Source organism: Parasteatoda tepidariorum, chromosome 7 (assembly GCF_043381705.1).
Source record: "Parasteatoda tepidariorum isolate YZ-2023 chromosome 7, CAS_Ptep_4.0, whole genome shotgun sequence".
NCBI lineage: Eukaryota > Metazoa > Arthropoda > Arachnida > Araneae > Theridiidae > Parasteatoda > Parasteatoda tepidariorum.
The window spans coordinates 35771938-35799600 of NC_092210.1; the positions used below are offsets into that span (position 1 = coordinate 35771938).

At 28.0% G+C, this 27663-nt stretch overlaps 1 protein-coding gene across 1 annotated transcript in view; it reads right to left on the minus strand.

Annotated features, from left to right (window-relative positions):
* LOC107449400 (lachesin-like) overlaps positions 1–27663 on the minus strand; it is a 284633-nt gene that overhangs the window by 38467 nt on the left and 218503 nt on the right. The window contains exons 2-4 of the mRNA XM_071183281.1: positions 25918–26270; positions 14681–14839; positions 12850–12885 (exon numbers count right to left, since the gene is read on the minus strand). Coding sequence (XP_071039382.1) covers positions 12850–12885; positions 14681–14839; positions 25918–25975 — 253 coding nt within the window. The 5' untranslated portion in view covers positions 25976–26270. The remainder of the gene's footprint in view (positions 1–12849; positions 12886–14680; positions 14840–25917; positions 26271–27663) is intronic.

Consider the following 27663-nt stretch of genomic DNA (forward strand, 5'->3'; position numbering starts at 1 on the left):
GTCATGTAGATATATATATATTAATTAGAAATTTTCAATAATATTTTTGTGTTATTTAAACGTGTTCCCCAACATAATTGAACATTTCAAGCAGAAAAAAAGCTATAATTCAGTTTAAAAAATAAAAGTATGCTGTATTAAAACTATTTATTTGGTAATTTTTCAGTTCCTATGGTACTATGGTAGCGGTATAACGGAAAATCAGAGTTTCAAAATTATAGTTCTTATTACTACACATTTAGTAAAAACTATGAAACTGAAAAGTAATTTTAAACGGATTTTCTGCAACGCAGAAGTATGAACTAAATTTTGAAAACTGAAAATAAAATTATTTAGATATTTCATTGCATATAACTAAGCTGTTGATATGTATTTATAGGTATTACTGCACTACAACATTAAATAAAAGAATATTTCACAAATTGCGTCAAAATTAAACACAGATTTTGCAAACCTTCGCCCTCATTTTTCAGAATAAATTGGAACCATGATTCATTTTTCCTTTAAATCTAATCTAAATGTAATCAGGGTACGTTTATAAATAAATAGAAATTTTAATGTAGAAAACGGTTGAATGTCTAATAAAAATGCATCAAAATAACTCAAAGACTTCGCAGCTATTTAGCTCATTTTATTTAAATCACATGCCATGCGCTTTTCCTTTACTAATGCGTCGTTTCACTTCCACAACTAAACTTATTTTAAGTTGTTAGACATAGATTGATAGGGAATTCCTTCAACTATTTAAACAATTACTGTAAGCCTCCTTCGAGAATTCGCACAAAATCTAAATTCAAATGCTTTCTGCAGTCAAGCGGTTACGATTACAATTACGGAAGAGGCGGATATTCTGAAGTGGCTCAGGCATTATTACTTTGTATCTAGATCTTTTGGAATGCTGAACTATTTGTACTTTCAACCCTGTCAGAACACAATGCAGCTTTCTGTGGCAGAGAAATGGCCGGCATTCCTTAACAATGCCTACCCCCCTCCGGTAAACAAACCAAATTACGGTAATGATGCTGACATTATGCTAGATGCTTGGAGAGAGTGGAATTATGGCCCAAAGTTATGAATATAATACCAACAATTTTGTGAGCACATCATGATTCAGAGAAGAAAATGCTCATTTTGTTTTCCTTGTAAGTCAATTCGTAACACATGTTGTGATTTAAGAAGATTACAGTTGAGTTAAGGGGCACGATCAATCAAAAGGACGTTAAAATAGTCTCCTGAAAGAGTCACTTTGGATTTGGTTTAAAGTTTCATATTCTTGGCTTGTAAAATTAAAATATAAACACACTTTACTGTATTTTTTTTGTCGCAGATTTTGTTAAGACATTTTAAATATGTTATCAGTGAGGAAATAACTTTAATATATATTAATTGTCAGAAACTATTTTATTTTTTACTTAACTATACTGCAAAAAATTTCAGATAAATTTACGGCATAAAGCAACGGCTCTTTGTGTGTATCATCCGTAAAATCCAATTTTACAGTAAAATCCTATTTTATCGTAAAATCAAATTTTATCGTAAAATTTAATATTACTGTGAAATAAATTTTAACGGAAAATAAATTTTTTCGGTAAAATCCAATTTGTTTTCCTTGTAAGTAAATTCGTAACTCCTGTTATTTAAAAAGATTAAAGTTGAGTAAAAGAGCACGATCAATCAAAACGGCGTTAAAATAGTCCCCTGAAGGAAGTCATTATGGATTTGGTTTGATATTTAATATTTATAGCTCATAAAATTAAATTATGAACACACTTAGTTGCATTTTCCTTTTCATTTTATTAACGCGTTCTGAATATGTTATCTGTTTGGGAATGTTCCTAACATATTATTTTTTCCAAACATTAAATACTAATATTTAATATTTTAGCAACTCACAAATGGTAATCGATAAAATATCACAAGTATTTCTCTCTTGCAATTCGTCTTATACAGAATATATTACACCGATTGCTAATCGACGCATCTTTAAAATTAGATAATTCTCGTTTGCGAAATATTTTGTTTAATTTGTGTTGGTCAAAGTCTAATAAATGGCTGGTCATGTAGTCTAATAAATGGTAAAAATACAATTATATGATTGTGAAAAGTATATTTTTTTAAAAGTATATTTTGTGTACAGTATATTTATTATTTTGTGAAAAGTATATTTTTTATTTTGTGATTGTGAATTCTATAAAAGTATATTTTTTATTTTGTGAAAAGTATATTTTGTGTACAGTATATTTTTTTAGGAAATTTTTTTTTAACTGCACTGAGGAATGCTTCCATAAAGTAATCTAAATTGTAATTTTAAAACTGCAACTTAGACTGTTGCAATTTTAAAAAAAAATCATTCTATCAATCAAATAAATAAAATCATCAAATCAATCATAATCAAATCAATCATAAAATTAAAAATCANATAATATAATATAATATAAAATAATATAATATATTATAATATAATATAATATATTACATTATATTGCATTAAATTAGGTAAAAAGTAAAATGCAAAGGAATTGCTATAACAACTTTGATTTAGAGCTTAATAAAATTATTAATGGAAATGCATCAAGTCTTATTAATTTGCAAAAAGTTAGCTGATAGAATCTTGTCAACTTTTTTATTATAACCTGATAAAATAAAAGAAAGGCTTTGAATAAATGATTGTACCACGTCAGTAACATTCATTTGCGGGAACTGCGAGAAACCTTGAACGTGCTTAAAGTAAATTACCCAATTACTAAAAAACATGACTTTTGTTCTTTTTGCCTTCACAGTAAGCAGTATAACAAGCTGTAATTGATTGAGACAACATCAAAAGATAAGCACATAGGCAGCATCTTATGCTTTTGAACTATTTTTCTTGTTAAAATGGCTCTTTTCTTAGCTCATCGTAAAAGAATTTTTGGTTACTTATTTATGACAAAAATAAATCAAACATTTAATTTTGTTGTATTTTTAAAACTCTTGCACTTGTTATAAAAATAAATTATACAGCTTAAAAAGAATACTTAAAAGGAATTTAGAGGAAGAAAAAGTTAAGAAAGAATAACATCAGTGCATTTATTATAGCATCAGTGCATATTTTACTGTGAACTCTCGCTACTACGATATCCGATACAACAATAACTCCCTCTATTACAATGATGTTTCGTGGTCCCTGTGAACTAGAATATGAATTAATGATATCCACCTTTCAATATTGAGATATTTTCTGAAGCAATAAATCCTTGTAAAACTATTTTTTTTTTAAAAATTTCATCCTTATTTTCTCCATTCTTATTGGTTTTCAAAAAATGAAAACAATCTTATTTTATCATATTTGTCATTTTTTTTTATCTTTTCTGACAGGAAAAGACTCATTGCTGATTATACACCTATCTTATTTCTGTTCACCACAGTCACCCTTGCATTCAGATTTCAATACCCCATCCTTGATGAACATAGACCACCCCACGACCTTCCATTCTTAGAATTAATTCCCTTATCTCTTAAGAAGTCACAACTGTAACATTCCTATCTGACTTCCTATCTAACCATAATTACCACTTTGGAAAATAATTTTTGTATAAGGTATAAATAAATTTATAGTTAATATACATATAACATTAAAATTAAAAAAATCTTATTATGTCCCCAAAGTATGTAGATCTTCGATATAATAATGTACAACAATATATTTATTTGGTCCCCAAAATATTGTTGTAGCTAGATTTTACTATATCTGATTAAAAAATAAAAAAATGGATTCGGGAAAGACAATTACATGCTTATATTCATAAGTTAGAGATTAATATTGAGGAAATTTTCTATTTTAAATTTAATACCTAATTATTTCTCTGTATTAAAATATTCTATAAAAGTGTAATTTATTATGATAAATATCTTATTTCCTAGTAAGTGATATCCCTCCAAACAACTTTTAAAAAGTAGGAAAAAACCGCCAACTGCTAAGACTATTTGGAAAAAACAAAATACGAGTTGCTTTGTGATGAAAAAAATCTAGTAAATTACTTTTATAATAAACAAAAAGGTAGATGAAGGGTTAAGAAAGAAATTACTATATCTAAGAATGCCAACCTCGGATTTAATTTTTAGGTCAAAAATCCCTCAAATAATAAATTTTTCGGATTAGCTTCTTGAAAATGCATGTTAGCTTGGTTTCTTTTTTTCCACTTTTCTCCAGTTCTTTTTTTTCAGTTCCACTTTTATAATAACACCCATATAAGGAATTTAAAGAATGTTTTCATTTTTTGTTTAAGTTAATTAACAATTGTTTTTACCATTCATAAGGGAGCATAAGTTTGTTTAATTAAAGTGTGTAGTCGAGAAGCTTATTTAATTTAGTGAACTTTGATAATACCTATTTCATACTCATTACAGTTTGTAAAACAATATCTGTTTTTCCATCCATAAAAGCATATTCAAATCACTAATTGTTTAACGTTTTAATTAAGTTGTCATGAAAAGTTAATGAGGAACATCAAATACTTTGAGTATTGCCAATTCTGGTATGTTTGTTATTTAATTTTTATTAAACATCTTTTAATTTTCAGGAAAATCATATGTTTTGGGAGAGGCATTCATTCACATATTATTTATTTTACGATATCTTTTTATTCTAATAAATAATTTCGAAAACCACCCAAAAATGTAGCAAAATAAAACTGGTGATCAGTGTAAGAAATTTCTTGTTTTAAAAAATTAGAATTAGTTGTTTTCTTGCAAGTAAAAATTAGAAATTATGAAAATTTCAAATAAACGCTCGTAATATGTAAAATTTATTTTGATGTAATTGAAATATCTCTTAAAAAGACTAGTGTAACTGAGGTATGAGGATCGATTTTATGATAAACGCAGAAAAATGTAAAAAGCAGGAGCCACTATTGTGAAGAGATAAGTACACGTGTTCTCAAAAGAAGTCATCTCAAATGTTTTCGAAATCAAACCCAGTTCAATGTCGAGATTACGTAACTGATTTTTGGCGTAACAGTCGTACAATTCGTCATATTAGATTAACTGTATTACTCAACTGTGTTTCAGATAACAAAAAAATTCAACAGAGCATCTTCCTAACCAATTTTGGTTTACTGTAGGGTAAGACGACACTGCACATCTGAGGACGGAAAATATGTTGCGTGGATGGTTAAAGGGCACTAATTGATGGAAAACGTTGGGTTTGGCAAGAGCCCCACGAAGCCATGAACTCGTCTTGCTTTGTTCGAAGTAAACAAGCGTCTGGTGAAAGTATCATGACTTGTTACAGCTAGTATGAAAGAAATGTCCTAATATTTTTCGAATGTAAACCTAGAAATGGCAGGTCAAGTAAAAAAATTTTCAATGGTGACGCATACTTCAAAGATAGTAATACAATTGTACCGTGAAAGAAACCTACAAAATCGGTACAGTGAACATAAATCTGACTTCTAACACTTTCTCTGGTTACCAAAAATCTCCATTTTAACCCAATGGAGAATGTTTGAGTCCTTGATGGAAAGGCACATCTACCACAAATCTCTTCCTCCATCTAGCTTGCAGTATCTTAAAGTCTACCGATGCAAGGAATTTTTAGCCGTAAATACACTCCAGAAGCTTATAGAATGGAAGCTGTCGTGTATATGGGTTGATATCCGTGCCCAAATGAAGTTCAATAAAATATGTTTTTAAGGTTTATAATTCATCGGTATGAGTACTTTTATTTTTCTTTAAAAAAAAGAGACACAAATCACGTTTACTAACAAGATCAATGTAGTAAAATCATTACTGATAATGCAGACGCTCAGTATTTTATCAAATCATTAAAAATTTCTCATTTAGCTCCAAATTCCAAACCTAGTCTTATTGATTGCAGAAAAAAATGAGCAGTTTGATTATAAACAGTTTAAGAATGTTTTAGTCTAATGATAGTTTTTTTTCCTTAAAAAAATAAACCAATTTTTGAGTTTTTTATTGGAAAAAATATAACTTTTTAAGAGACAGTTATCAATAAACTATATTTATTTCAATATAATGGAATATAGTAAATTACAGTGTACTTTAATTCAGTTAATAGTGGAATAGAAAGAACTGGATAATTATTATATAGATGAGTGCAGAGTGTTTTAAAATTACTCTATTAATCCAAGTGCATTCTATTAATTCAGAGTGCATTTTCAGAGGCAAAAAAAAATATAATTTCATATAAGACATAATACTAGCAATGAATATAAAACAAATAACTTTCGTCTTTGTCAATTTTTTACACTAATTTGTCTGATTTAATGATTTATTTTGAAAATTAAGTTTAAGTTTAAAAATGTATACAAAGAAACACAACACTGTTTTTTTTTTTATTTCTTCCAATATGAAGTTTTTCTAGCCGACTGAATTTTATTAAAATTAAATTTGATAATTTACCTTCTTTCATGATAAACAACAATTGATATTAAAGTTCATATTTCAAATTGAATAGCTACTAGATCTCCTACTTCTGTAGAAACAATTGGATGAACAGAATTTGAAAAGGAGAAAAAAAAATATTGCGGCAATACACACATCCGAGATTATAAATCATCTGCAGTCGTAAAAAACACATAAAACAAAAACTCATTTTTTTTAATCTTAAGCTTGGTCTTTTTTACATCTTCTTTCTCACTTTTAAAGAAATGATTTATTCAATCTAGTAAAGTGCTTCAAAAAGAAATTATTTCCATTCCTTTGTTCTGATTTTTCTTAAATTACTGAAATTGCATTGTTTTTTTCTTAAAAAAAACTCTTAGTACTCTTATCGTAATAAAAAAGAGCTTTTATTCCATAAAAAAAAGATATTTTCTGTTATTTAATATTATAATGAAAAGGATATTTATAAGAGTTTACCATAACCATTTTATGGTTTTCAAAAACTAATCTACTGTGGACATTAAAAAAATGCAATTTCTTTATGACTGATTTCGAAAGAAAAATACGATAAATATCACATTTTTCTGTTTATATGAAATAACTATATTAATGAATTTTATTAGGTGCGAGTTTACAAATAATTGTTTGTTGCAAACTATAGCAATGTCTTGTATTGTTGCAAACTCATAAAATTTACCATTTTTTTTTAAAATCAGAATTAAGGCTTTTTTTGAAATAAAAATATTATATTGTTCGGTAATTTTTCGAGATTTTTTTTTCTTCGTGTAGGAACGACACATTTGGCATTGATACTTTGTTGTTTGTTTACTACCGAAACACTAACTTAGTTTTACACTAAAATACTATAACACTTTTTTTAATACATTATAAGTAAAAAAAGAAAGAACAATCAACATTTTTGAAGTTTTGTGTTAATTTAAGTTACGTAGTTTTTCGCCCATGAAAGTTCATAAGCTCTACTCATTTTTCAGCGAAAATCTCAAATAAATATTTTTTTTCTTGTGGATTTTTTTCTCTTGTTATGATTGATGGTATTTAACTACGTTATAAAATAATATTAGGTAAAGTTCATGAACTAGAACTTCTTCAAAAGCAATTATGGAGTATAATATAAATCCAGTCCTTCAGAGTAATAAGGTTTGTTATTCTTATATCATTCTCTAACTTGAAAAAAGACTACAGTGAACTCTTGAGAGAAATAAACTAAAGTATCTTTAATAATTTTTCAAAATTCAAGCTTTCAAAGCAAAAGTCAATAGAATCAAATAAAAGAAACATAATACATGGTTTTTTTAAAGCTAGAAAGAAAAGGATTAGATCATAATTATCAAGCTAAATGATTAATTTGTTATTTGTTAAGTTAAACTTCCAAAAAATATATTAATAATCTATTTAAAAATGGCATTAAAAAAGGAAAGGAAATAAGAAAATGCACTGATTTTTTTAACACGGGTATTATTTACTCCAATGTTATCTTTTAAATTTAAATTCGTCTATTCGCTTGATGAATTGGATTTGTGTTCAAAATTTAAAAGCTTAACTTAAAACAAAAAAGTACGGCAAATTAACAATATGTATTTTGTTTCTCAATAAAAAATTTAAAACGAACAGTGCAATCAACTGAACTACTGGGATTATGTTTGTTTTCCTTAGGACATGTAAATGAGCGAGCAAATCACATTAAATAATACTTAACTGTTCCAAAAAAGAAAAAAAAATGCTGAATTTTACAATTTATGAACGGATTCTTACTTAGTTTATAAAGATTTAAATTTATACTTATTTTAAGTATTTACAGAAGTCTTTAGGAACCAATACTGAACTTTAAAAAATATTATTGACTCTGGATGTTTACTAAAACACTTAAATTATCTTCCTTTCTATCAAGTATACACCCATATCTCTTTACTCATTTATCGTAAAATAAAAAGAAATATTTTTTTTCTCCTCAACTGGAGGAAGAAAGCAAAACTCTATTATTGTCAGTGAAGTCTTATTAATAGTGAAAAAAAGTTAAGGTGAACAAGTAAACGCAAAAAGAGATAAAAACGTAAACATGCTTGGACGTCTATGTATCTAATGAAATATTCAAAAAGTGCATAAAACCCTTATTTCCTCGAAAAACCTAATAAAAATTGGATGTCCAACGTCTTACATCATTTACGATGTCTTTTCTCCCCTGTTTCCTTGCAAGTGGGCGCCGAGATTTCTTCAGACATTATCGATTTTTTTTCCTCGCACTGTGCAAAAAGACTAAATAAATAAATAAAAGAAAAAAGTAAAAAAAAGAACGAAATGAGTAATGCTCTTGAGAGGGGATATATGTGTGTATTAGAATTATATATGTGCATGGATATACTAAATGGAGACAATGAATTATTTATGCAAAACCAATAAGTTAAAAAAAAAACATGAAGAAAATTTTTGTACATGCAACTAATTCTTTTATTTACATTACCAAACTGTTCAAATAATTAAATCTATAAATAAGTACAACTAAATAAGTAGAAAAAAAGAAATGAATTAAGTTAAGATATTGAAAAAGAAATTTATCTTTGGATCAAAATTATGTATGTGTCGAGTATACAAAATAGAGATAAGATATATTTCTATACCTCATAATAGGTGAAAAAAAAGAGCAGGCAGAAATTCTTTTTGAAAATGACACTGAGGAGCGAATTTTTGTTGCATTTATGCAAATGCTTGATCATGCCTAGTCCGGGTATACAGATTGTAAATTTGATTTTTTTTAAAGTAATATTTCTAGTCCGTTGTCGAAATGTACAAAGATTGAAAACGTCTTTTTAAACGTGATGATATGCCCTAAATCCCTTAGAAGTTTGTTATATATAGTGTTTTTTTAACGTTTTTTTACTCAACATTTACGCGACCCCCTGTTCAGCATAATGATTTTGAACTTGAACATTTCGACAAAAAATAAACTAAAAATAACATTTAACAAATTTAGTTTGGAGAAACTGATTGCAAAGTTGAAACCAGTAATACGAAAGTATCTACGATCTGTTAAAAAACCCAGTGCAGTCAAATAAGCTTTCCTTAGTGTAATTAACGCGTTTACATTAACCAATTATTGACCTCAGAATATTTTAAGCATAGTTGTAATAATGCGCGGCACGATTTCACCAAAATATTTATTCAACACAATTCTGACACTAATATACACTGGTGGACAAAATTAAGAGACATTCATTCGCACATGCAAGATACCCGCACACCGCTCCATGTGTTTGACAATGGTTCCGTGAATGCCTTGAGGTACAGGCAGGAGGTCCTAGAGCCCTGTGTGCGTCTTTTCAAGGGCGCTGTCGGCCCTGAGTTCATTTTTATGGACAACAATGCGTAACCACATAGGGCTCTCATGGTTGATGAGTAACTGAAAAGCGAGGGTATTCAACGGATTCCCTGACCTGAATCCTATTGAACATGCTTGGGATGCTCTTGGGAGAGCTATTGCGATGCCCCAACCTCCCCCCCGGAACCATTCTGAAGTTAAAAATTGCTCTGGTGGAAGAATGGGAGGGTCTTCCACAAGTCCTCCTTAATTCCCTTAATAACAGCATGCATACTCGTTGTGCATGCTGTCTGTCTATCAGGGGTGACCATACACTATACTAGAGGCAACACACACAGTACAAGCCTCACTTTTATCGTCATCTTTTATCCTTAAGTTCAGACTGCATTGGATTTATTGGCAATAGGTCTTGCCAGTGAATGGCACTTTAATTTTTGATTTGCATACTTTATTATCATGAAATAAGCTATATCCATACTAAATTTCATTTATTTATATTAAGTATTTTTTGAGATATTGGGGATCCATCTCTTAATTTTGCCCACCAGTGTATATAAATCAATTTTTGAACAGCACAATTTTTAGGATAAACGTTAGCTCCATTTAATTATTAGTTAATAATTCTTTCATTTGCAGAACTACTGAAATATAGCTTTGTTGCTTAATTCTTGAAGGAAACAATAACATCAATTGAAGGGATGCACCTAGAGCCAAAAAAAACCAGTTGTATGTTCCGTATTGATTAATTCCTAAAAACTAAACGACATATTTATGTTATGAGATACTTTGTCGACATCGAAATCTTTATAAATCATGTTGAAATTAACAAACAATCCGGATAAATGATCATTATAATGCGCGTATCTCGATAATTTATAAGATAAGCAGATTTCAAAAGTCATACTTAATCACGATGAGGCTTAATATTTATTAGAAGTTGCGTGCTTAATAGTGCAATTTACGATCCATAGTATTGAGGAGATTTAAAGAAATTGATCCAAACTATCAAAGAGACACCAAAGATTAGTGCCTTTGCCTAATTCTCAAAGAAAACCCTACCATTAATATAAGGGGTCCACATAGAGCTAAAATGACCTGCTTCCTACAGTCTACTGGGCAATCATAGGAGAGGATCTTAACGGAACAGTAGTTAATTACTGCGAACAAAACGAAATAGTTCCATTATCGTTTCTAGACCATTCATCTTTCTGGAAACAGCAGTTACAATCGTACATTATGGGATTAGTGATAAACCTAAGGAAATTCTGATTAAGATTTATTTTGCTCTAAATGTAAACCATAAGACATGAGATCACCTAATTTATTTCTTTGGTAAAGAATATTTTTCTAATCCCTTTGTATTATTAAAACTGATTAAAATAAATAAGTGGAAAGAAAAATGAGACATAGTTCTAATGTAAAAGAAATATTAAAATAATTTTTCTTGACTGATCTATAAAACTTGGTACTATGGACATGAGTTTCTATCTAAGATTCTCTAGTTGGTATGTTATATTCACTGATTAAAATAAATAATCAAATAGAAAAATGAGACACAGTTCAATTATAAATGAGTAATTAAAAAAAATTCTGGACTTATCTATAAAATTCGTACTAGAAACGTGATTCTCTATTGTTATAATTTTATGTCTCGAAAAAAAACGTAACAAATCTACTCACTAAATTTAAACTCTTAATAGTCGCATTTGAAGAAAACGGTCTTAAAAGTATCTACATATTTATTCAAAAAAATATGTAAAAATAAGTGTCAACACAGTATATGTATCCCTTTTGAACTTTTGGGTTGATTTTAGAGTTAATATTTGATATTTGTTTACATCCAGTTTAAAATAAACTATCTTTAAATATATTACAAATCTGGTAATGTTGTGTAAATTGAGAAATGGACATGAATTCGGGCATAATATGTGTCTTAGTCTCTTTGGCGCTTAACTTTTGAACACTCCAGCCCAGAAATTTCATGAAAGCAAGAAATAGAGGCCAAAACTTCACGCCCTCATTTTGACGGTACGAGAAAGAACTGGTAAAAGTTATAAAATTTTAAGTTAACTGTTTAAGAGCATAAATAATTTAAAAGATTACAAAAAAAAAGCCTATTAATTCAGGAATAATTGAAAATCTTCAGATGAATTGAATGAAAACAACTGAATCTTTTTTTTGTAAAAAATAATTAATTTAATGGTGAAAGTTGTAAGGCAAAAAAAGAGTTCTCTCCAAAATCTTAAATGGTAATAAGATTCAGCTGAGATAAAATTTAGGACCGAAGATCATGAGACATTGCCAGCTCATTTTGAAAAATATTATGCAACCTTGATTGAAAAAAAAATCCTTATGAACCAAGAATCAACCTTACAATTGGCTTTTGCCATGTTTATAAAGCTAAATGCACTTAAAAGTTGTGCCATGCATATTGAGCAACGCAGTCTCAAAACAAATTGTTTTTCCTGCCTGGTCTATTTAATATTTCTGGTCCATATTATACGAGGGTATTAAAATATATAATATGTAATAGTGGGTTCCAGGGTGTTGAAATATATTAATTCAAAATACATTAGAAACCTTAAATAATTTCCTGATCACGAAATAAACAAGAAAAACGGATATTGAATGGATAATAGTAATTTTGAGTGCAACAGAAAATTCCAGCAAATTTTTCTCATTAAGGCAAAAATGGTCACTTAATGTGGTTTAAATAAATTATAGGTAGAAATATTTTAAAATTTTTAAACATTTGGTTGTGATGTGTACACTATTGATAGTAATTTTTTATTGTGAGAGTCAAAGTTCAAACTAAAGTGTTTCAAACTGAAAATACAATAGCATAACGAAAATACATTTTAGTCAATTTAAGATACTCGAATAAAATTAGCAATTCAATGAATAAAATTACGTATGAATGTCATACGTAGAAATTTTCAAAAAAAAACTCTGTTAAAAAGTGACAGAAAACAAAGTATATTTATTAACTAAATGAACAATTTTTAATATTTTATCAAAGTTTTCATTAGCCAATTTTTAAGCATAATCAGTTAGCGATTACCCTGATTGTCTCTAATTTACCCAGACATATTTTAATCAGTTATTAACATCAGTATTTTAATAAAAAATCTTACTTTTATTTGCTCTGGAATCTTCTGATTGAGACATATCTGAAAAATAATTAGAGAATATAATAAATTAAATTAATTAATAATCGTTATTAATTATTTAAATTTTATGTTTAACATTTCTTAAATAATTGAAACTTTCAATCTGCTTATTTTTATAATTACTACCTGTTTTATAAGCTATTAAAAATAATTTCATATATTGATCACAATTCCAACATTGTAGTTTTTTAAAATAAAATATACGATTCTAAAAAAAATACGAACCAATAGTTACTGCCCAATTTTCTTTTAAATGTGTGCCAGATTTATTAAGCTCTTGAAACAAAAAACGCTATTTAAAAAATAATCAAATATCTCTTGAATTTATTCCATTACTTAGCTAATCCCATTACTCAAGTAAATATAGTTACTACTTTAACTTTCCTCATAATCGATTAATGGAATATAAATCATACTAAATTCAACTTCTGTAGAATATCATTAAATTCTACTTTTTTTTCACTTTTACTATAACTCTTGCCACATTAATTTATATAATTACCAAGAATTTCGTGTAACATGATTTTTCTTTATCTTTATAATTATCCTCAATATTATATAATATTACACTTGTTATCAACGTTATAATGCCAATATTATTAAAGTAAATATCGTCACTATCAGTGTAATATTCTCGGAATATTTTTAGTCTTAGTTGTGTAGCTAATTGAATCCTCTCTTAAACATAGTTTTCCTTTACTCATTTTTTTTATTGCTCATTTATTTATTTATTTGTTTATTTACTTTACTTTCTTCTACGACATTTATTTAAGAAATTAACAACATTTTTGCTTTATTGTTATAATTATCATTAACGTTATATAATAACACTTGTCCTCAACGTTGTAATATTATACTTATCAGCATTATTAAAGTAAATACATTCACTATTAGTGCAACATCCTCTGAATAATTTGATTACTAATTGAGTAACTGATTCCATCCCTTGCAATACATAGTTTTCTTTTACTTAAACTTTCAGTATTTATTTATTTATTTTGAAAAATTTAATACCCTTGCTGTAGCATGATTATAATAAAGAACATAAAGAAACGAAAAATTTCGAATGGAACGAAGATCTTGTGTAATAGATAAATATTAAATTTTCTAAATATAATGATAATGCTAGTCTCGAAAGTGTTGGTTTTAGGATAAAAAAGAATTTATAAAATCTAACCTTCAAGTGTGAAAAACAACGCACAAATAACTGAAACATATTTGAAAGATTATAAACGAAGAGAAAATCTCTAATATAGCCCATAATTATTAAGTAAACTATAATTATTAGGTTTATTAAAAATGTTCTTAGAGTTAAATCCTTCAAAATGTTTAAGATTAAAAACGTAATACAAAAGAAACAACAGCCTGAGATATCATTTTTTTGCCTCATTCAAGAAATTTTCGGAAGGTATTAACTTTTAGATTACTTAACTTAACTTTTATATATTAAAAATTTCTTTCTTTCAACCGCATGCATTATAGTCCCGGTGTTTTCAGAAGTTGAAAGCTGCAGGCTTTCCTGCATCATACATTGGTTTCTTTCTTGCGTTATTCAAAGAAAAACTATCTGTAACTGGGAAGTTTCATTGTAGATCTGATCAGGACACAATTTTCGGAAGATTTATAACAAAAAATTAAATAGTATCCTGCTTCGTAACGTTGAAGCCCATTTGTATATACAATTCCCGACAAGTTGACAAATGAAATAACCAATGCATTTTTTAATAAAAGTGGAATCTGCTTTATAAAATATTAAATAATGGAAATTTGGAAATAAAAGTAAAATATAGCTGACCTTCTTGCCAATTTCCTGCCGCTACTGGCTGATAATCTTCTCTTCTCCAAGATATCGTTGGCGATGGATAACCTTTTGCTTTACATACTAATGTTACATCTGAACCTTCCCGCGCAAGAACGTCTGAACTTGAATCTGTATCGATTATGTCTGGTGGAACTGAAATAGAAATTATAGGAATTAATACAATAATATAAAACTTTTTATTATTTTTTCTATGAGAAAAATAAAAACTTTAATTTATATTTTTAAATGCAACACCAAAAGCTAGTTATATCAGTTATATCATCATTTTAGTTGTATCATCGAAAGATACTTTTTATTAAATATTTAAGTTTTTCATTTCCCCTTTTAACTTTTTTAAAATTATTTTTGTAGATAAGAAACCTGTCATTTGGAAGTTAAATAATGTCCTTTTTGAAGGGAAAATAATTTTTTCATTCACGTACCCTTCTGTCTTTCAATAAAAGAGATCTTTAACACATTTCGTCAAAAAATATTTGACATTTTTCATTACTTTTTAAGAATTTGTTCTCATTATTGTTCGATGAAACACATGTTTTTGTTGCATTGTTTGTTGTTGTAACACATGTATTGTTTGATGTTGATTGCACCTATGCCATTTTTAAGGTCTATCCAGTGTACTTCATTAAAAAAATATACATATATTCTGACAAAATCTTAATACTCGATATACTTTAGTTGAAATTAATATTTAAATATGTTAATATGGAGAAATTTAAAAAAAAATATTTTTACATTGTTCGCTTTTGTATATGCCTCCCACGTAAAACGCATGTCGTTGAAAGCTTGCTTTTTTGTATAGAGAAATATTTTTTACATTTCCCTGAAGAAAAGTTCTGACATTTTCGAAAACCTTACAGAATCATTTTAATTATATTTTTTATACTTTTAGTATATTTCACGCATTGTAATCTGAATTATTGGATGTCTGAATTATGTACTATCAAAATAGTTTAAATATATATTATTTAAACCTCATAAGCAATTATTACAAATATTGGAAAATATATTTTTAATGATTTTTGATCCACACATGTTAATTTTGTACTCAAAGAAAGAATAGCAATACAATATTTTGATTTATTCCACTAAATTAGTGCTCTGTGCAACTATTGGTGTTGACGTAGTCGAAACTAGTAGTCGATGAAGTCTTTGGTCTAAATTAAGCTATCTAAAAAAGGTTTTAGGGTTGATGAACCAACATCCAATAGGTAGTTGTATATATATATATATATATATATATATATAGCTATTTTTTAAAGAAATTGATNGTTTAAAACTTTTTTTTCTTAATATATATATAACTACCTACTGGATATTAAATTGTATAAAAACGGAAAAAAAAGTTGTAAAATTTATCAACCTTGTTGATAGAAAGGCGAGGATACTTGATTTTATAATTTTTATTAGGGTGTAATTAAAGTGTGGTGAGGCAAAAACTTTTTCAAGCACTCTCATCTAACAAATTTGATAAGATATGAGTTACTTCTAAACTTTGAGCTTCAAATTTGTGGACTTTAGATGCATTTTGTAAATTATATTATAAATGATATTATTTTATAAATTATTTCATTCTCCCTTAATTGACCTGAAGTTTGACCTCTCTCCCAAGGTGAACTTTAGCTGAGATTTTGAATATACTGAGGAAGAGAGGAGCTCAAAAGGGAATAGAGCCTTAAACTTTACAATATAGGCAAGTGAGGTATTTATTTACACTAAACCGGGTGACAAAAAAATTAATTTGATCAGGTTTATTGTTCAAAAGATATAAGGGATATACTAAATACGAAACTACGAAATATTGAACCAAATCCGAAATATTTAAAAATTAGTTCGATTGACTTATTTATAATTTTTTTAAATTTGATGTAAACAAAATATATATGAAGCAGTGTCTCTCTTATTCAGGTAAAAATTTCATATGCACAAACTTGCACAAATACGCATATTTAATTTTTTCGAACGGAACTTTTATTACTCTTTTAACTTTAAACATTTATACTCTAAATTCTATATATTTGATTTAATTAAGCGTAAAAAATACATACGATTCAATATTTTGCAATCTCAGAAGCCTAAAGAGTGAAGTTAAAAAGTGCAAAACTATCCCTTTTTTATAACATACAGACATTATAAGCTATAGAAATATTAGTTCTGTCGACAGCATTTTAATATACAGCATATATATATATATATATATANTATAACGAGCAGGAAAACGTTAACGTTTTCTCTACATTTTGAACTATATATATATACAGGATGTCTCAGTTAAGAGTTTCAAAACTTCTAAGAGTGGTAGGGTGCATCCTGACCACTCTAAATCATATAGCAATGCGGGGTCGGAAGTGCTTTCCTGAAGCGGTAATGTACACAGACGCTCCATAAAGAAAAGAGACGGTCTGTGAAAAATCGTTTTAATAAAGCATTGAAATAAGCTTAAGGTACATGGGTCAAAGTAAGTGCCACCGGCTGCAATGCACACCTCACATCTCCGGCGTATGGACATCCGAACATTCTGCAATACTCTTGGCATATCGCAAATTTCTCCGGCAGCTACTGCGATTCTTACAACCACCTCCTCAGCATTGTCAACAGGGGTGCCATAAGCCAGTGTTTTCATATGGCCCCAGAAATAAAAAGTAAGACATGATAGGTCGGGTGACCGAGGAGGCCATCTTACTGGAAAACTCGGAAGTTTCGTACAACGCCATCTACCGCCTCTTGAAAGCATTTGAGACCCCACATTGCCGTATGATTTCGAGTCGTCAGGACGCACTCTACCCCTCTTAGGAGTTCTGAAACGCTTAACTGAGACACCCTGTATATACCATCGAGTCATTAAGATTGATTCCTTGAACGTGAAGATACTATCTAATAGGAGATTCGACAGAAGATAGATATAAAGTTTTGCAGGATGGTTCTTTTATTTAGTTAAAACAACATAAATGAATCTAGATTCTTGGGTTTGACTATTCCAAGAACTAATTTTAGTGTTAGGTAAAGTGAAACACCAAGAATGTTCCTTACACCACTTAGTGTAAGGTAGGCACCATCATTTTTGTTATTCAGTAACTTTAAAGTTTATAACAGTTACATATGATGCGAATATGAGTTAGTAAAGTAATTTTTTTAAACACAGTATAAATAAAGTATCATTAAGATACATGCGTACAAGATTCTTTAAAATTTGTTATGTTAATTAAACATGCAAGCAAACACAGAGAAAATATTATTATGAATTCGTACTAGGTTTAAAATAACCAAAGCGGATAGAAAATTAATAAAATTTATAAAATTACTTAATTTAGAAAGTTATTTTATTTATAAAATTATTTAATGCAATTGTCAGATTTATGTAGGTTTTCCTATGAGAATTGTGGTGCTAATATAGGCATTACTTATTTCCTAGTTTTTATTTTTATTCCTCGGTATTTTTCAAATTTGATTTTCTTTACTATTCTGAATCCTATTTTAATTAAATTAATTTTTATCATAATTCATAAAATGTAAAAATATGTACTTTTATTCTTCTTTTAACAATTAATGTATCGGATAACATTTTAATTCAATACAAATGTATAACGCATAAATTCAGTGTCGTGATCAATCGAATACCAAAATTTTTTTAACTCTATTTTTTTAACTGCTTCTTTTCTCTAACCATGAAAATGTTTCAGTTATAGAGTTATATTAAATTGTATTGCTCATTTTGATCACTAAACTGAAGCCAGATCATTTAAAATTTAACATGAATAACGCGATATTGGTTAAATTTTTTTTTTTTTTATTTATTATCTATTTGTATTATCTATCAATCACCATAGTTTGGATATCTCTCCATACTTTTACTGGTAATTTGAATTTCTTCGTGTTAAGACGTGTCTTATGGATGTCTTATGACTCTTCAGTCCGACGGCAAAAAGCGTTTCAAAATTGTTAATAACAATCGATGCCGGAAAAAAAAACTGTTTTAGCGTATGTAAAGCAGATGCTTAGTATTATACTTTTGAATATAATGTGTTTTTGAAGTCTTAAAAATGACCATGCTTGTCAATTTTATAGATGCTAAATAATAAAGAATGATGTTTTTCTTTGATCATATCTCAGCAGTTCCCCTTTTTTTGGTACAAAAGCATTATGCAAATATTTACACAGCATGATACAACGTAAAAATAAATTCATAGGTGACAATACCTTATTTGTATATAAATTAGTGTTAAAATATCTCACTCTCTCAACACCTAAGTAAATTCAAGATGGTGACTAAAGCTCACCTAAGTCGAGGGGATAAGCTTTTGGTTTAAATAGTGGATCTAAACTATTGCGAGCTTCCCCCTAATTATTTCAGCGCTGAACATTTTTAGAAACACTGGAACTGGCTTACTAAGCTTACTGATAAAATATGTTACTCTTTAAGGTCTTTTCCTTTACGGGCAGCAAATTTTGATTGAAGATTTTTGACGTACAGCATACTAGCAATTGAACCTTTTTTGAGACACAGGAACTTATCTACTAAGTTAATTGGTCAAATATTATGTACTTTTTCGTTTTACCGTTACCGACGCAGCAAATTTTAATTGAAATTTTTTTTGACAGGCAGCACACTAGCAATTAAATCCTTTTAAGGACACGAGAACTGATCTACTAAATTTATTCGCAAAATATGTAACATTTTTTGGTTTAACACTTTACGGCGCAGCAAATTTTAATTGAAAATTTTAGACAGGCAGCACACTAGCAATTACGACCGTAGATCGTAAATTCTAATAAAGAGATATGCTTGAGCTTCATGTTGTTTAAAGAATAGTAGTTGCCGAAAACGGTGGATGTTTAAAAGCAAATAGTTTTACATTATTCGTTATTTAAAAAATATTTTTGAATAAGTGATGCCAGACTAGCAACACTTTGTCGGAAACTGTTGACGAGTTTTGTCGTGTTTTCATTTGTTTCTGCTTCACTACATTTCCATCTAAATTGAAAAGTTTCTGTTGAATTACAGCATTAAGCAGCTTTTGTAAATACAATATAAATCATAAATATAGCACAGCAACCATATATTGTTTTTGAATAATGAAGTTGTTATCTGAGATAAATTTTGATTTAGTAGAGTAGATTTAAAGGTGAAAAATAAAAATTTTATTGCATAGCTGCCAACTCTACTGGATTTTCCATTACACTACTGGATTTTGTCAATTCCTTCTAATCTACAGGTTTAATAAAAATTCTCCAGGTTTTTTGTGCCTTTTGAAAAATTACCTTAAATTGAGTAAACCCTATTGAAATAGAATTTTTGCACAGATTCTTGCTTGCTTGAATATTTAAATAGGTATTACTAATACATAATGAAATGAGCCTCATTTATAGAAATAAGTTTAAAACTTTTTTTTCTTAAATGCTCAGTTTTTTTATTCAAAATTCCCATTTTAATTTAATTAGAAACTCTTAATTATTTTTCATAAATTAAATGCACTTTGCTATTCAAATGTATGAGCAAACATAATACACACCATTTCAAGCATGAACTGGAAAATATGGCAGTTTTCTATTTTGATGACTATGAAAATTCCTAACATTCCCTATGTGTAAAGTATTTAGTACATTATAAAACAATTATCATTACAATTATATTTCATAAAATCTACTGGATTTTTCATTATCTATGTTGGCAGTGATGCTATTGATACAGTATACAAAATATATGCAAATAAAATAATTTATGAGAAAACAAAAAATGCTTGCATAACTCGATATTTCTCCCCAAAGTGTGACCCAAAATAAATTTATTTACATCGGTCAGATAAACTTTTCCTTCCGGCATTGAAATTCTATTTATCGGATGCCTAATTAGCATTGAGGCTTAAAATAGCAAACTCGTTAAGGGATCGTTGTTGGAATTTATAGGTAATGAAATTCTGTTTGCTACTTTAATTCAATCAGTGGGGATAAGAATTCTTTGGAAAACTAATGTGCTTAAGGGTAAAACACAATAAATATTTATGACGAACAGGAAATTTATTAAATTGTCATTTTGAATCCAATACTGATTTCGAGTACGTTAATTAATTTTCTAACTAATTCTTCTTATTCAGTTACTTTAAATTAATGATTATGCCTATTTCATCGTCATTCCGTTCTAAATCTTGGAATTAAATAACCATATGAACATGTACATCTATAAAATTGCTTTTCTACTCAAACTATTTCTTTCACTATCAATGTTCTAGTGTTTGTTCCATTTTCCATACACACAATTTTTTATGAATTTTGTTCTAATATTTAAAAATGTAATTCAACAGAAGCAATTTAATTTTAAAACTCAGTTTCACTTTAAATGGCATGTCTTAAACGCATCTTGTTTCTGAAAGTATTGGAAATTTATGCGAAATAAAAATTTAAATGCCTATCTCTGTAAAAATGCTCATTTTAAGTTTAAAAATACTTCAGAACTGAAATTTCTATTAATCTTTTAAGATAATTTTTCTTAAGAATATTTTCTTCACCCTCAATAAGAAAAAAAAGTTCGAAATTACCGCAATATGATGACATTTACCGTCTTTCTGCTCTGGAGGAAAGCTCAAAAGCACATTATTTTTTCCCGAAGAGCTTTTGTAATAATTTCGCTAAAATTAACAATAAAATAATATTTTATAGTATGTGATAAAATTTAAGAAATTTGGTACAAAATTAGTAAATGGTCATGCTATCCTAGAGCATGACATAAAAACCGTTTATTCGATTAAATTTTAGTTCTCAGTTTGTATTTTTTCATAAATGAGTGTTAAAAACTGAAATTTTGAAAAGTAGAATTTCTGATAAACCGTTACCTTACGAACAGCAAAAATTATCAAATAATTCTTTTAAATATTTTATTAAGAAGAAAGTTGTCCCTCGTCAGTACCGCATGCTTTCAGTTTACACGATTTAAAGCTTGCTCATACATACTAATACAATATGTAATAAAAGAGTACCATATTATTATTATGTTTGTGAGATCTTGGATAAAGCTAAAACTTCCATATATTCCATATACTTCCATATTATTATTATGTTTGTGAGATCTTGGGTAAAGCTAAAACTTCCGTATATGATACCGTGGGCTGTTATCTCGTATGTGATCAAAGTCCTGATGTAGTTAAATGATATTCGTCGGCATAATTACTATTTTAAGGAAATTAGGAAAAATAAATATTCATAACTATTTTTCAATTATTAAAAAAAATATAAATTAAAATTAGAACAGAGAAGCATATTTCACAAGTTTGAGTTTTCGTATCTAGGAATGTGTGAAAAATATTTTTTACACGTTTTCACGACCAGCATTTGACGCATAGATAAATTAAAAAAGTTAAATATCCAAGAAGCGAATACTTGGAAATTTAATCGAAATAAAGTATTTCAGTTGTTTCGGTGCGCATATGTATACACATATTACTATTACTGCTTTATTATGAAAACTAAATATTCATATATTTATTTTAATCATAAAAGAATGCTTTACTTAAAATTAGAAGAGAGAAGCAACTTTCATGATTCCAAATTTTTATATTTGTGAACTTGCTAAAATAAATTTACAACCCACATCAGATAGATAAATAAACTAAAGCAGTTTTACATGAGACGAATATGTAAAGATTTAATTTAAATGAATTGTTTTTCTTGTTTCACTACACATATGTATATAGATATTATTAAACGGTAGGGTAATATTTGTTACTAAATAAAATATTTTACAATCTAAGCATTCTAAGCTTCTAAAATTTAACAATCAGGAAATTATGAAAAAAAATATTCATAATTTTTTTTTTATTTTGAAAATAAATGTTAAACTTAAAATTAGAAGAGCAAAACAAATTTCAATAGCTCAAATTTTCGTATCTGGCAACGTGCTAAAAATATTTTTTTTCACATTTTTAAGACCAACATTTGATACATAAATAAATGGACACAGTTTTATTTGAAACTATTCAGTGAATATTTAATCAAAATATGTTGCTTGCTTCTGTGTACATATCTCTATTCACATATATCATTAAATAGCAGTGTGGCATGTGTTATTAAATAAAATATTTTACAATCTCATCGTGGTAGAAACATTCTAAGTTTTTAAAATTTATCAGTCAGCCTTGAATTTTAATGTCTCCTTAAGAGATATTCGTTGATATAATTATTCTCCTCACAATTCACTTGTAAAAAGAATATATCAGTTTAAATTAGATGGGAGAAACACATTTCATAAGTTCAAATTGCTCTTATCACTACCGCACAGTGTTCATTTACGATAAAAGCTGTCAAATGCATCTGGTGACATTTTCTCGCAACTCTATCGATCGGTTAATTATAACCGTCTACTGACACAATTTCAGAAAGCCATTCAAATACATAATTTCATCAAAGATTTTTGAACAACTATGATGGATGGCAATGATTCTGTTTGAAGCTACATCAAGAGAAAAGCATAAAAATATGATTAATTATTTATGAAGTTAAGAAAATGAGCTCAATTAGTTCTTAGTTTCTTTTTTTCCTAGAATTATAAAATCAGAATTGAAACTTTATAATAAATAAGAGGGATATTTCTCCATAATTTTAAGTAAGTTTAAAAAAATATATTGATTTATTAAATATTCTTTAATCCCCTTGCTTCTCCAATGTTTATATTGGTATTCACTTCTTTTTTCTACATCAATGACTAATTTTCATATTTATGCAAATCAATTAACATCAGCATAATGTCCTTAAAATTATGCAAGAACAGTACGCTTTCAAAAATTTAGTGAAGTACTAGATTTAACATATTTTTGACTAATTAAATGGATCAGAAAACTGCAAATAATAGATATGAAACTTTTTATAAAAATTGATTTTCTGTATTTAATGAAATAATCCATGTTACACAAGATTGTCTCTGTAAAGTGAATTTTTTAAAAAAAATGTACCTTGGTTATTTTTTCTTTAATTTTAAGTGTTTTGAAAAAGGTAGAAATATACACTTCGTTAATTATTTGCTTGATTAACAATCATCATCATCAATGGCTAGACAGCGCAGGAAAGTTGTTTCCAGGCCAACCTTTTTCCTACTAGTGTTTTCCAGTTTTTAGTTAAGACCATAAGGTCTTTTTCCAGGCCATCTATTCATATCAAATCCGGCCGGCCGTTTTCTTCATGTGCCAACTGGTCTGGCATGAAATCGCTTTTTGTGGTATGGTTTTCATCCATTTTGATAATGTGGCCTGGGCACTTTATTCTTTGTTGTTGAATAAAGTCAATAATGTCAGGTTCATTATATGAGTGATAAAGCTCTAAATTTGTTCTTCGTTTTGTTCTTTCGATAAACAATATATATCATAATTAGTGTGCACGCCATAATTATATAAGTTATTAGGGTCATACTGTTTGCTGCAGCTCACGAAGACGATGATGCATTTGCAATCATTGCTAATTTTTTGCATAAAACAGGTTTTTTCTACGAAAGTTGAAATTATGAGCACTAAAAAGAATTTTGTTTGCTTAAACGTGTACCCCTATTTCACGTGCCTAACATTTCTTTATGACTCTATTAAGATCAATAAATAAACATAAATTATAAATTATTTTGCTATGTAATCGATTTTTCTAATGACATTTGAAATTAAAGGTATACTCCTAAAACAAGTTTAGTAACTCCACAATTGTAATTTAATATGTTTTTTTAACCAAGGAGGCTGATGTTTTAAATATAATTTTTGCATGCATTTGTGCAATTTGATCATTAAGTTATTAACCATTTGATGAATCACTTCATCTGCAATTTATAATAGCATATTAATGTAATTCCCAAAATAAAATAATGTTAAACGGTTAATAAGTTTGACATTGATGTAAATAGGTTTAACTTAACGCCCAGCGTAATAAGGTAAATATCATAAAATTCTGTTATAATAAAAAAGCAACTTTTTTAGCTTTAAATCCTAATTAATTACTTTTACTAATTTAATTACCCTTTTTCTATAATTCTTGTAGTAATTTTGATTAATTTCTGAAGAGTAGAAATATCAAAATAAAAAATTTATTAATGTCATTGCATTATAAAACAAAGTAAATATTACTCCTAAATGCTTTTAAATTTTATTACAAAAATATTTTGCATGAAAGAAGTTCCTATCATGTGTTTTATCGGTCAATAAAAATTAGCCAAAAACAGTGGGAAATTAAAACACCATTATTAGATTTCTCTACATAGTGAGAAACAATGAATAATTGATCCTAAAGGAAACTGGAGTTTAGTTTTTTTTTCAAAAAAAAAAAGGCGTAACCCGTAACCCGTCTTTCAAATCATAGCAAATTCTCTTAAAAATCACATTTTTCTCTATTCTCAAACAATTGGATGAAGTTCACCTTAATCCTATAGTAAAGGTTAAATTTTAAGTAAAGTGAGATAGTTAAGATTTGTATGAAACTTCAGCATTAAACTTGTGTTTTCGACAGCTAAATTTATTAGCAAAGCGAAAAAGATGACAAAAAAGTTCTTATAAGTATAACTATTAGTGGCTGTATGAGATAATAAAAAAATATGGCAGTAAAAAAGAAATTGAAACTACATTGTAGATAGTAACACTCTGTAGTTAGTAACTTTTGAAATTAACACGCAGCTCTTCACTGTGAAATATGGTTGATCAAATGGCGGAAAAAAGTACCGGCACCCGGTGCCGAAACTTTTTCCCATAAAATCCATTTTTAGCGGAACATGTTGAGAAAGAAAAAATCTGCTAAACCGTAACTTTTTAAAGTAATTATTGCAGTAAACTCTGAATCACTCTATTTAAATAAATATTAAAGTAAAATCCTCGTTATAATATTTTGCAGTAAAAATGAATACCTCATACTGTAATATGCTTCGAAATTTTTTCATTGTACATCGGCGGTGGTGAGATTTTACTTATCAGAAAATAACAACTCAAAAATACAATATCAAAGAACATGCATAATAATAACTGGTTGCAGTTACAAAAATGCAGCAATATCTGGCAGCTGATTAACTGCTGCATTTAAAATAAAAGTTTAGTTATTTTCAAAGGACGCTTAAACTATATTAAAACGCATTTAAATAAGCACTGAATATTGTACTAAATTTCACTAAAACATTAGCAATGGCAATAAGCTCATTGACTGAGACATTAAAAAGGTAACGTTTAACTATTGCATACACTTGGAGAAATTCCATATTAACTTACCTACTACATCAAGATATCCTATTTGGCTTAACATGGGGACTGTATTTACTTGGCACATATATCCTCCACGATCTTCCTCCTGAACTTTGTTTATGTGGAGAACCCAATTTCTGTTGTCACTGTGGCTTAGTGTGATTCGGTAATTTCGTGAAATGACATGACGATGAATAGTTAGAATTGTTTTAGTTTCAACACGAAGCCATGCTATCTAAATGATAAGAAAGAAAAGAAAATTAAGTTTCATTTAATTGACTCTATGAATATAAAAACATTTGATTATATATGATAACATTTCAATTCTGATCTTGAAGAAATTAAATTAAAAACTTAAATGAGGTATAAAGGAACTTATCCTTTATAGGGAGCATGGAGCGAAGTTCGTTGACTCGTAGGCATGATGCCAGATTTTGGTCCGCACGGAACACCGCTTAACACAATCATAAAATATGATAGGCGTATTAAATATGAAATCACCACGATTAATAACGATATCAATGGTAATAGAATATGAAAAAATTGTGATCATTTATAGGTATTTGTATCGATTTTGATACTTTTGCTTCCAATATCTATAATATTTCAAAAAGTTTATATCGTAAACATAACGATATTAACGTCAAGGAACATCATTTCATTTATTTATCAATTTTATAATTTTTTTGCAACTTTCTGCTGCATGAAATTTTTTAAAAAACTTAGATACTTTAGTATTACTTATTTTAAATTTGCAAATGATATAATTATTTAAGATAAAGCTTTTCTTGGTTTTTTATGGCATTTTTAGTCTATTTCATGACAAAATGTACAAGTTTAAAAACTATTTGAACGAAAGGAATTGACAAACTACTAGGGAAGTTTCGTCTGAGTAAAACTTTAGTAGAAATCTATGCCCGGAAATGTCGTCATACGCGGCTAGGAGAGTTTCCTTATTGTCATCTGTTCTGAAGTACACGAAGAATGTACACTAAAATCCCTTAAAATTTCTCACAGAATTTGCGTCTCTCTCTGTTATATAGAACGCTTTTAAATTTGTAGATTTCAATAAAAAATAAGCTAAAACTGTCATTTGTCAGTTAAAAAACTATCTTTAACTTCATGATCAAAGCTTATTCCAGATATGAAACCCCCACCCCCAAATTTGGTAAAATCAAGCATTTATAAAACCGCAACAAAAAATCTGGTCTTGAGTGTAGTTGAATACGATATTATTGTGAATAATGATAAATTTTAGTTCAGTAACCAAAATGTTGATCTATATAAAAATAATATAAATTAATGAAACAGGAAAAATATTACGATATAGTTATTGCTTTATATTGGATTCTTCGATCATACATCGAGACATAAAAATCTGCACTAATTGTTTAGTGACCAATTATTGGATTGGAAGCAGTTTGGAAAAGCAATTGCCAACACATACCCATAACCCTTATAAAATAGAGAATGCATTGTTACTTAAAATTATCCTTGTTTTAACTATATTTTTCCAGATTATACTCTTATTACATTTTATTATGTTCCTATTACATTTTATCATACCCCTATTGCATTTTATTATGTTCCTATTACATTTTATCATACCCCTATTGCATTTTATTAATTATGTAATTCAAATATGCATTGCTATTTTCAAGGACATACTTTTGATAATTTTGATTTTTGATAATGTTTTGATAATTTTAAATAAATTTCTCATAGAAGAACTACATAAATGTTTGCCGTATTCTAAATAACTGTATATATATA